Raw genomic sequence first — 11607 nt, forward strand, 5'->3', positions numbered from 1 at the left:
ACTAATGAGCAATCCTGGATGCCAACTTTAGGAATGTCAGCATTTGTTTGATCTTTAGGTCTGGCTCACACCAGGAGCATCTCCCCAGTAAGGTGTCTGGTCTTTGTCATCCCCTTCGAGGGCCTGTCCCTGTCTAACTACCTACAATATTTCTATCTAACTCAGGCTGCCTGCAACAAAAGGACAGAGGGCAAGAGCTGTCGCAGCTGGTTCCTTGTGGGACCTGGAACTGGTGCTTTGTTCTCTCCTCAGGTCTTCCCGACCCTGGGCTCATCAGCAAGGGTCCACCTGCACAGCTCTGTGCTTCCTGTCTGGGTGGCCCACCGTGTCACCAGGCCCTGTTTTCTTACCAGCAGATGGGCTAGGGCTTCTAAGGTCCTCACAGAAGAGGCTAGTCATAGTACTGTGCTGCAGCAACAGTTGCCTCCCTTTTCTTGCCCTCTCTGCCATGCTGAGGACGGAGCCCCCAGGTCAGGCATATACTGGGCCTGCACGCTGCAGTGACTTGTACTCGAGGTAGCAGTGTTGGAGTTTCTGTGTTTGCAGAAGCATGTGGCTGATCTGTAGTTTGCTCATCAAGCACCTGTTCTGTTTTGATGGCTGAAGAAAAAAGTGTAGGTTCTTGTTTCTCTTCATTTTTTTCTACCTGTCTCAATATAAGGAGTTAGATCAGAGCTCCAAATGTTATGCTTCTCTTACTATAAACTTTCAACCTCCCTATATTTCAGGTCTTAGAACCTTAGGGCTTTGTGTAGAAGACATGTGAATCTTGTCATTATTTCCACTTATTTTACATAGACTGGATTTTCCCAGTTTAGAAGGCAGAAAGTGCTTTCATGGAAAAGCTACCTGCTCCTCCCTCCAGTGTCCGAGAGCAGCTAGCGTGACCAGCTTTTTCTCTGTCCTTCCAGAGAGAGGGGACGGGATGGAGCTGTCACCCGATGGACATGTTTCCTGGCCAATTTAGTGTAGTAGAGAGACAAACAGAGTTAACTTTTCCATTGTCTTTTGACATGCCTGCTGTCTATGACAGACGTCTATTTCCAGTGCAGCTGCAGGGCCAGGGTGACAGGCAGCCCAGGGTGTAGCTGGTACCAGCAGCCCAGTGATTTGAGTCTCTTTTGCATTCCGCTGTGTTTGTAACATTTACTCTTAGAGAGGGGACTACATTAATCAGTTAACCTTTGGTGTGAGAGCCCTGTCAGACCCTGCTGATGAGGGGTTCTAGAAGGAAAAAGAACTGGTACAAATGTTTGCCCAAAGAGAAATCCCAAGTACCAGGCAGCCAAGCCGTTGACTGAGAACCTGCCGGCTGTCTGTTGGTCCGTCCTGCTTGTGATAGAAACAAGGTCATGACAGGACTGCATCAGCCCAGAGCGTGCAGCCCTGCCTCCTGTTGTACTGATGCCACTTGGAACCAAAGACTTGCCCTTGACTCTGCCCCACTGTCTGCCCCACCCCTACCCCAGGACCACCACTGAAGTGGATGGGGCTGACGGTGGCGCGTCGTGTTGGTCCAGCAGAGTGGCTACGTGAGTGGGTGCGTGCACAGCAGGGAGCCACAGATTCAAAAAATGAAATGGAAATTGACAGAAGAAACTGTCCTTTTAGTTAGGAGTTTTTCAGTAGTTAATGGGAAGGGGGCGGAGCAGACGTTTCCTTCCGCTCTAGAGAGGAGTTAGAGTGGAGTGGTAAGAGGGAGGAATTGGACTGCTTCCCTTTAGGGACCCCCCCCCTCCCGAAAATGTCTCAAGGAGCTTCTGATGATCAGGCACTTCTTTAAACTGACAGCTGCCTGTGACACGTTAATGGATTTCCTGGCAGATAAAACTGGGCAGGACCCTTCTTCAGTCCTGATCTTTCCACGCTTCTTAGCCCAGTTTCAGTTCAGAATGGTCCTGAGAGATCAGCTTGGGGACACGCAATATGACTGCGTGAGCTGTGTATGAGCACCCGCCCCTCTCCCCCTCCTCAAGGCAGGAGGCCCTGAGATAAGGCCTGCAGCCTAGAGGAGGGTGTGGACGCACAGAGACTGACCGGAAGCTGCGCTCAGGCCTGCTGCCTGCCAGGAGGTTTCCACAGGCAGGTGTGCTGAGCGCTGTGGCATGCCAGGGCGGTGAGCCAGTGCCGTAGCGGGCGCCCAGCAGAGCTGCAGAGAACATGATGGCCCTGCAGCTCAAGGGGCTCTTGCACTCTGGGCTGTACCGCAGGAGGCGTGAGCGGCCTGACAGCGCGAGGCCGCCCGGGGCAGGGCGCAGGTGAGTGCGTGCGGGGCAGAGTGGGCAGGGCGCAGGTGAGTGCGTGCGAGGCTGCCCTGGGCAAGGCACAGATGAGTGTGGGGCAGAGTGGGCACGTCTGGCCTGGGGAGGGAAGGGGCCATGGCCCTTGGGAATGCAGGGACCGCATGAGCGCTTTCCTTTCTTCCCCCAGCCCTGGAAGGGAGGTTGGTTCTTCCCCAAACCTGGGCTGCTGTGGCATAACATTGTGTCACCAGTCATTTCTGAACTAGAAGTAATTGGTTTGCCTACAACTTAAAAAGAGGGTTATTTGGCTTCTTTAGAGCTTGTTTCTATGGAGAGGCTGGGGGTAGTTTGTGGTGTTCAGTGGAGGTTGGGAGGCTTCCTGGATTCTTTGTCATTGACATGCATAGCAAAAGAATGCAGTGCGACTGTGGAAAGTAACCTAGAGAAACACTTCCTCAGCGGGGCCTGACTAACAACAAGACCAGGGGTTTGGGCTTTGAAAGTTAAGTCATCCAAAGCCAGCACAATGTGAGTTTCTCACTGTAGTTAGTGAGAAGTTCTTCCAGATTTGAGCTTCTGAAAAGCCCTACACCATCAAGCCTGTGTTAAAGTGAGTGTTACTGTGAGGAGGAAGGGTTGGGATCTGTTTCTGAGAGGAGTGTTCCTGTTTCAGTGCTCCCCACAGGCTGCAGTATAGCCTTTCCTGCAGCAGTGTGATCACGCGTATGTGCTCAGTAATAGCTTGGCTGTGGACTAAGTATTCCGAGTAGGACGGTGGGAGGACACGCTCAGACCTTGTGTGCTATTGCTCTTCCTAGAAACTCATTTCCAAAGACTCACTCTCTCAATTTGACAGGAAAAGGACTGACAAGCTTTTTCTTGTTGTTTGTTTGATTTCTGGTTTTTTGAGACAGGGTGTAGTTGAGGCTACCCTTGAGCTTGCTTACTGCACAGCTTAGGCTGGCCTTGAGCCAGTAGAGGCCCTGCGACCTCAGCAGCGAGGCAGCGGCTCTCCTGCTTCAGCTTCCACGCGCCACCACACCTGGCTCTGGAGAGCCTTGAAGACCGCAGACTTGTTTAATAAAAGGCGAAAGACTTATATGATCTGAGGAGAGACCAGCGTGTTGCCAAATTTGTTTGGGAGGGAAATATTTGAAAATTACCGACCTGGATAGTGGCACTAAAGGACCAACATTATTAGTGTTTGCTTCTTACTGTGTGAGGTCTGTCTTAGCTACATTTCATGTGTTAAGTTTGAATTTATTGGATTAAAGAGTTAAAGTTGTTGTGAATTCACTTGCCTGTCCATCTCCACCCCACTCCCTGTGCTGGGGAGGGAACCCCAAACCTTGTACATGCTTGGCAGGGCTCTGCCATGAAGCCACACATTCAGCCCTGAGTTGCTGTAAATGGTGAGTGCGAAGTTGGTGGGTGTGCTGAGCTCTGTGTCAGTGACAGGCTGTGGAAGTGACCTCTGAAGCATTTGTAGACACCAGTCTTTGTGAGTTTAAGAGTGAAATTACCAAAAACAGCTTTAAATTTTAGATTTGGAGTTTTAGGAACTTTTTAAAAATTAAGATCTAGGGCCAGGGAGATAGCTTAGTAGAATAAGCAGGCAAGCGCAAGGTCCTGAGCTCAATGCCCGGTACTGCAAAAATAAATAAATAAATAAAATAAAATCTATAAAAGAACATTCTGAACTTATCCTCAGTTATGTATCTTCAACAGTAGCCAAAACACCTGTGAATGGAGTTACCTACATGCCTAAGGTGATAGCTGTTGGGCTATAGTTACAATGTACTTTAAAATTCCTTTTTCTTTTTTGCCTTGAATTAAAAGAGGAGGAATATGATGAAATGTGTTTTGTTTTGTTTTGTTTTGTTTTGTTTTGTTTTTGGTGGAACCAGGGGTTGAACTCAGACCCTTGCACTTGCCAGAGAAATGCTTATCCTACTGGGCCATCTCTCCGGCCCTATGATGAAATGTTTTATTCCAGTCGGTTACAAAGGGAGATTCCCCACCCTGGTGAGGTAGGTGCCCCTCTGTGCCCTGAGGTGGAGAGTAGGGCCAGTGCTTGCGTAGCGAAGCCAGTGGAGCCAGAAGAGGTAGGCAGTAAACGGTGATGCAAAGGCTGTGTGGTGAGGAGCACCTAGCTCCTGGCCCTGCAGTTACGACCAACAGATGGTCGCTGTAGAGCAGTATTTGCCTCTGAACACTTGAGTCATCAGATATTCTTCATGCTGTCTTGAGTGTTGCACAAGGCCCATTCCTTTCTACCTCCTCCTTACTCACATGTCCATTTCTTGGCTTGTTTGCGGACTAGTAACAAAAACTATCAGAGATGAGTCAAGAAGGGGCCGCACCCATTGCCAGAAAATACTTTCCTGAAGTTTAGATGAAAGACTATGCCCCTAAACATAAACTACATGGTTTTTTTTTTCTTTTTGGTGGAACTGGGGATTGAACTCAGACCCTTGCACTTGCCAGGCAAGCGCTTATTCTACTGAGCTATCTCCCCGGCCAACTACATGTATTTTAAAGAGCACTGCTACATGTGTGAAAGCAGTCTGCACTTGAAATCATTCAGAGCAGAAGCGTGGCAAGACCGACGCCAGGCTTTGTAATGTATGCTCATCTTAAAGGACTGAGCCTGACCTGAGAGTGTTTGCACGCCGAGTGAATTCGAGGGTTGAAGTTAGAGCTTTAGTGGGCTTAGACATCATGCTGAGCCTGTTCCTCCACAGGGGCATTGGTGCCAAAATAATCCCTTTGTGTACGCATCACACGCTTAGGCCCTAGCTGTCCATTTCCTCTCTTATTTTGCACTCACACCCAGAGGGATCTTTTTTTATTTATTTATTTGAATGATGGACACCCCTGAGTAATGTAATTTGTCCCTTTAATATTTGCAAAGCTAGGGGCTGGTGAGATGGCTCAGTGGTCTAAAGCACCTACTTAGAACAAACTAAGCTAAGCAAAGCACAGGAACCGCGGTTCAATCCCCCAGCACCACATGCCAGCCGGCCCCGCCCCCTGGTGGGCAGAGCTGGCCACACACACAAAATAAATGAATAAATAATAAAAAAAAATTTAAAAAAATATTTGCAAAGCTACCTTTGTGCTCCCTCATATACAAGGGATCAGTAGATAACTGAAAGACGCACTCAAAATTCAGGACTTTGCTAGCTGGGTCTAAAACTTAGTGTAGTAAGTATGGGGTGGTGAACATGACCTTCAAGCTAAATATGGTCCACGCGCTTCTGCTGTGTCTTACATGTTCAAACAGCGGAGAGATTTCTGAGCATGTAAGCATTACGTGAAAGCCAGATGTCAGTACCCATAAAGTTTTATTGAAACGCTGCTGTGCTTATTTGTGCACATGATCTGTGGTGACTGATTGGAGTTGTGACATGTGTTGGTATGGGCCCTGGAGACGGCATTTCCTGCCTGGCCAGGGCCTTGGTGACCCTGGACTGTGCTGAGCGAGGTACAGAGCCCTGATATTTCCATGGTGCTGCTGCGGATAGTACTGCCCGTCTCCAGTTAGAGTTTTCATGCCCAGATAAAACCAGGGCTGAGAACCAAACCAGATCACGTGAAGTGTGTGTCCCTGATAACATAGGGACACAGTGTCACTGCGCAGTCTGTGAGCACATCACTCTTTAGCACTTCATGCGCTCCTTTCCTGCAGCCCCAGCCTTGACATGCCCTTCCCCTGCTTTCTGGACCGGTCTGGGTAACAGAAGAGGAAGTACAAAGAGTAAATCTTCTCAGGTCCTGTCGCTAGGTACAACACAAAGAATCATTTTCAACCTTGCCTCAGTTTGACAGAACAAGACCATTTACTGAGCCCTTTTTAAAGGACCGGGGAGTAGAGGTCTCACAGGACCCTGATGACCCCGTATGCAGGAAGAAGAGCCCATGTCTCTGTGGGTGACATTCTGTAGCCAGATCCTGCCCTTGGCACCAGTGACTCAGCCCTCCATGGAGCTGAGGTTAGGGGTGGGTCAACCTAGGACGAGTTTCCTTTCATTTCTGTTTTGCAATATGATAGCTGATGACTTTTTGGCCTTTTAGCTGAAAAACTATGTTCATATTTTAGTTTGAGAGTACCATCTAAACCAGCCATGGCGAGGCAAGCCTGTAATCCCAGCACTCCAGCATATGAGGCAGGAGGATTTAAGCCCAGCCTGAATTACAGAACAAGACTTTGTCTCCAAAATAAAACAAAAGAGCCAACTATGGTGGTACACATCTGTAGTCCCAATGCTTGAGAGGCTAAGGCTGGAGGATCATTGTGAGTTTAAAGCCAACCTGAACTGTATAGTTAAACCATCTCAGAAAGGGAGGAAGGAGGAATATATACCTATCTATCTATCTAAATTGAGGGGATATAGTTGCACTTTGCCATTATTGTGTTCTTACTATTTAACGCTTTTTTTCTTTGTTTTTTTTTAATTTATTTTTTTATTGAGAAATAAATATGAATGAGACAGTTTCACAGCTGATTAACAGGACAATTTTGATAGTCAATACATTGTACATTGTTATCTTCTTAGTGGTTATCCATGATACAAGAAGCAGACAGGTTATTCTGACCAAGCACTGTTAGTACACCTCTTTCTTCTCATTGAGTTAAGTGGAAGTAGCTGTAAATTTATCCTATTTTGTATATATAAATACAAAATGATCTTTCCCTTGTATCTTTTTTATTTAATGCTTTAGTGAAGACACATGCTCTATTTTTAACAATGAACAAGCACAATTCATAAATATTTTTTGAAAGTAATACCTTCAGGGCCAGCGAGATAGCTCAGCGGTCTGAAGCGCCTGCTTGGGGAAGCGCAGCGGTTCGATCCCCAGCACCATATGCTGACCAGCCATGCCCCAGGACGGCTGAGCCAACCACAAATAATAACCCCAATGATGATAATAATACTTTGTCTTGCATGTTTAGTGCAGTCCACAGGCACTCCGATTGCACGACAGCGCGTTCTGTTGATGCCTTCTCGCACTTGCCTGCCTCTCCCCTGACAGGGATTCTCCTTAGCAGAGCCTCCGTTTGTGCCGTGGTATCTCGGGCAGCTGCCCCTGTGTCTGGTAGAGTTGCCATCTACCTTTCACTGCGTGAGCGAATGAGAAACAAGACGGCCCAGAGGCGGCTCTAGAATTGCAGGTTAGACTCTGCCTTTGCCTGCCTGCTTTGGTCTCTTTATCTCTTGAAAGCCTAAGAGGGGTACATCTGCCAGAGTACCAATGATTGGGCGTTCCTCACCCAGCGCCTTGGAAGCTTAATTCTCCAAAAGAAGAACAAGACTTTTCTCTCGTCATCTAACACGTTTCTATAATGCTAGAATTTCAGCTGTGTGCTGAAATGAAAAAGAGCACTGTTTGTACTCGCCAGTTAGGCCTGTTCAAGGAGCAGTGAAGAGTTCTGCACCAGGACAAAGTCGCCGGTTGATTTTGAAGGCCATCTTGGCCTTTCAGTCGATTTTGAAGGCCATCTTGGCCTCTCCTACCTACTCACCTCCTGCTGGGGATGTGGTGAGGGCTTTCTTCCCAGGCTGCCGCAGCCCTGCGGGCAGGACCAGAAAGTGCAGGTAGGTGACCTGGCAGGGGGGTGTCTGAGTGGTCAGACCAGAATGCAGACAGTCACCATGGAGCCGTGCCACCCAATTGGGCTTCAGATTGAGATTTGTTACAAGGACTTTCTGAATACACTTGGTCATATCTGAAAAGTTAAAAATTTACCATTGAACAGAAAAGTAAAGGTTAACCTCCTAAGCATGCCTGTGGTAGCACATTTGAAACAATGAATTTTACCTACCTCTTCTTCCTAGATATTTGCCAGAGAAAATGTCACATTACTATGTAATTTACTACAAGAACAACCAGGTTTCTAGCTTGGTTGATTGGTTTTTGTTTTTGCAGCACTGGGGATTAACCTCATGACCTTTGCCCTGAGCTATATTCCCAGACTTTTTAGATTTGTATTATTTTGAACCAGGGTCTTGCTCCGTTGTCCAGGCTGGGCTTGAACTTTGGATCCCTCTGCCTCAGCCTCTGTGTAAGATGACCACAGACTGCTGAGCTTAATAGGTGTGCCCCACCAACACCCAGGTGAACACTGGGCTTTTATTGCCTGTATCTGGCTGGCCCTAGAAGAGTGAGACAGGAAGCTGTAGTTCAGTGTCGCACAGAGCAAGCATCTTGTATGTGACAGTTTCTGCTGTCAGTGTCAGTGTTAGTTTTTATTTCAAATGTATAGAATTTGTCGGGTCAGAACTGAAATTTTTCAGTGTTCCAGAAAATTGCAATATGCATAGATTCTAGGAAAGAGTGTTTTGTGGTAAGAAAAATGGCAGTGAGCTATCAAAGATAATTGATGCTACAGGTATTTTAGGCAATAAAATTGTACAAGTTCATACCAGCTTAAAAGCTCAAAATTCTGGCTTTGAAATCATACTTTGGCAGTCAACAGATATGTTTAAATGGGTTAGCTAGAAATCTAGCTCTTCATCCTGAATCCTTGGCTCATCTTTTTTTTTTTTTTTAAACCGGGAATGGAACTCAGGACCTGGGCTTGTCAGGCAGGCGCTGTGCCAAGAGCTATATCCTCGGCCCTTCCTCGGCTCCCCTCAGTGCCGTACCTGCTTAAAGAAGATGCTGCTCTGAACTGTGTCTGTATGAGTGGGTTTTGTTCAGTGTGTATTTATTAAAGTCCTACTGTATACTGAGAATTTGGAGAAATGACATTGATTAACAAGTTCCTTATTTACTAATGCCTAGTTAGGTTTGAAGGGGAAAAGGGCACACAGATAAATAATTAATTTATTTACCTAGGTGTTTAATTCAGTTAGGTGTTGCCAACGGGACAAAGTGGATGATGTAGGAGCAGAGTCATGAAGTACCTATTGCTGCATAGCAAGTTTCCTCCAAGCTTATTATCTACAGAGGTTGGTGATATTTTGATAAAGGGCCAGTGTAAATATTGTATCTTTAACCTTTTTTCTGAGACTGTTCAGGCAGGCCTTGAACCCACTATGTAAGGCTGGCTGTGAACTCGTGTAGTCCTCCTACCTCAGCCTCCTGAGTGCTGGGATTACAGGCTTGCACACCTTGTCCAGCTGAGGCGTTAATATCCCAGGCTTGGCAGACTGCACAGTGTGTGTCACAGCTGCTAGCTCTGTAGCCAGAACACTGCAGACGGAGCAATCAGCTCTCCAAGTGAGGGCAGCTGTGTGTGTGTGGCAAACTTTGTTTACAGAAATAGCCTCTGGCCCACCAGGACTGAGCAGAGGCCTCACGTTCAGGGTCCTCTCAAGGATCGGTAGCCCTTTCTCAAGGCTCAGTGGGGGCACTGAGTAGAGAAGGCCCAGGATGGATCCAGGTTCCAGGCGTGACCCCTCCTGGATTGTGCTGCTGTCCTCACCTCGGGCAGCCAGTCCCTTCACACCAGGTACACATGTGTGTGGGGTCCTGGAGCAGGCTGCTGAGCCCTTACGCTGGCCACTGTCCAATGGGGCGTGACACTAAGCCTGGCCCATGATCCCCAGAGAAGCAGAGCCAGGGAGCTTCAGGCCCGGGCCTGCACCCTGCCCTGCACAGCACCCGCAGGCCGGCTCTGTGTCATCATCTCTCAGTGAGATGTCCATAGGCAGAGCTGCACACTGACGACCTCACGGCTCCCTCTGTCACCCTCCAGTGACGTGGTACCAGACACTTGTGAGAGGCCGCAGGTAGATGGAGCCCTGAAGCTTGGTGCCGCCTCCAGGGCCCGTCTTGCCTCCCAACAGCACAGCCTGCTGGGTCCACAAGCAACGCCCCAGCGTTCTCTGGAGGCTGCATTCTCGGGATTCCACCTGCCCCTGCCAGCCACAGAGTCTGATGTGCTGTTTGCTTCCATGTTCACCACCCACGCTCCTTGGGACCTGAAGTGCACTGCTAGGACAGGCTGACGTATGTGTGCTGTGGGAGCGCCCAGGGGCCGCTCCTGGGCCGCCGGGAGCAAGGAGCAGGGCTGCCTCCATGCCCGAGCTGTGAGAAGAGCTCCTCCAAGCGCAGGGGCTCAGTGTGACTCAGGTTTGCCCTGGCCTTCTCCCTGAAACATGAGAGTGTCATAATTTCTTCCTGAGGATTTCTCCTCCCTTCATCTCCCTGCCATGCTGCCTTCTTGGTTTTTCCTTTGTCTCTCTTCAGTATTTCCCGAGTTTGAGGCGGCCCGGCCTCACAGCCACCTCTGGGCAGGGACAGTCCAGAGCATGCCAGGAGATGTTTCTGTCTCGTGTATGACTTGTATAGTCTAAACTAGTGGATGTTTCCTTAGTATTTAGGAGCATGTTGGATTGCTTATTGAATAGTCAGAGAAATCAGAATAGAGTATCTGGGTTTTTCTAAACTAAATTTAAAACCTTAGAAATGTAGCAAAATGTAGTATAAATGCAAAGATTAAAACAAGATTGTGAGCCAGGTATGGTAGCCCACGCCTGTAACCCCAGGACTCAGAAGGCTGATGGAGGAGGACCCCCGCAAGTTCAAGGCACAGCAAGACCCCGTCTCCAAAAGCCAAGAGTGGGAGAACACATGCTGCTTGTGTGCATGGCCCAGCGTTGAGCACTCAGAAACTAGACTGCGTCTTTCCAGCCAACCCATACAACCCAGGCAAGGACTAGTTGAAGGGCATGGTGTGTTTTGATGTTTTTGTATTCCAATGTGGAGAGAAGTTTTAGTACATTCCTTTTTGACAACAAATATGACAAAGATAGTTCTGTGTAGGTTTTTTTTAAACCCAGAATAGTACTTTGCTCTTACTTGCCTAAAGCAGTACTGATGGGTTTCAGCTCTGGTACAGACTGCCATGCAGTAGAAGGGAGCTGCCTGCTGTCACCTGTGGGTGTCGCTGTTCAACAAAGGCACTGTCATACTGGGACGCCACGGTGGCTTTCCTTATGGGATCTCAAGTTGCAGGGAGGTGATGGGCATGAAGAAATGGCAGGATTATAGAGAAAGGAGGAGGCAGATGGACCGTACTTCTGTGCGGGCCTGCGTAGACTGCATCAGCCATGCCCGCGTGGGGAGAGGACTGCAGGGCTGCCTCCCTCTGAGTGAACCTGGGCTGTATACTAAGGACAGCAGGCAGAGAGAGCCTAACTGGGTTGACCAAACTGCTAGCTTTCACTCCTGACAGAGAAATAACTGAATACTGATCATTCCAAAAACCAATCACCATTTTGTTTTTTGGCGTTGGGAGTCAAATCCAGAGCATGGCGCATGGCTAGGCACCAGTCAGCGGGTTTTAGACCTGGTTCTTGTTCTCTCTCTCTCTCTCTCTCTCTCTCTCTCTCTCTCTCTCTCTCTCTCTCTC

General features: G+C 48.3%; 1 protein-coding gene across 1 annotated transcript in view; it reads left to right on the forward strand.

Moving 5' to 3' along the window:
- Positions 1 to 2077: 2077 nt before the first annotated feature.
- The window catches only part of Lims1 (LIM zinc finger domain containing 1), a 39427-nt gene continuing 29897 nt past the window's right edge, over positions 2078 to 11607 (forward strand). The window contains exon 1 of the mRNA XM_023717373.1: positions 2078 to 2258. Within this exon, the coding sequence (XP_023573141.1) occupies positions 2161 to 2258 (98 nt within the window). The 5' untranslated portion in view covers positions 2078 to 2160. The remainder of the gene's footprint in view (positions 2259 to 11607) is intronic.

The sequence above is a fragment of the Octodon degus genome, unplaced genomic scaffold, assembly GCF_000260255.1.
Source record: "Octodon degus isolate 3935 unplaced genomic scaffold, OctDeg1.0 scaffold00052, whole genome shotgun sequence".
NCBI lineage: Eukaryota > Metazoa > Chordata > Mammalia > Rodentia > Octodontidae > Octodon > Octodon degus.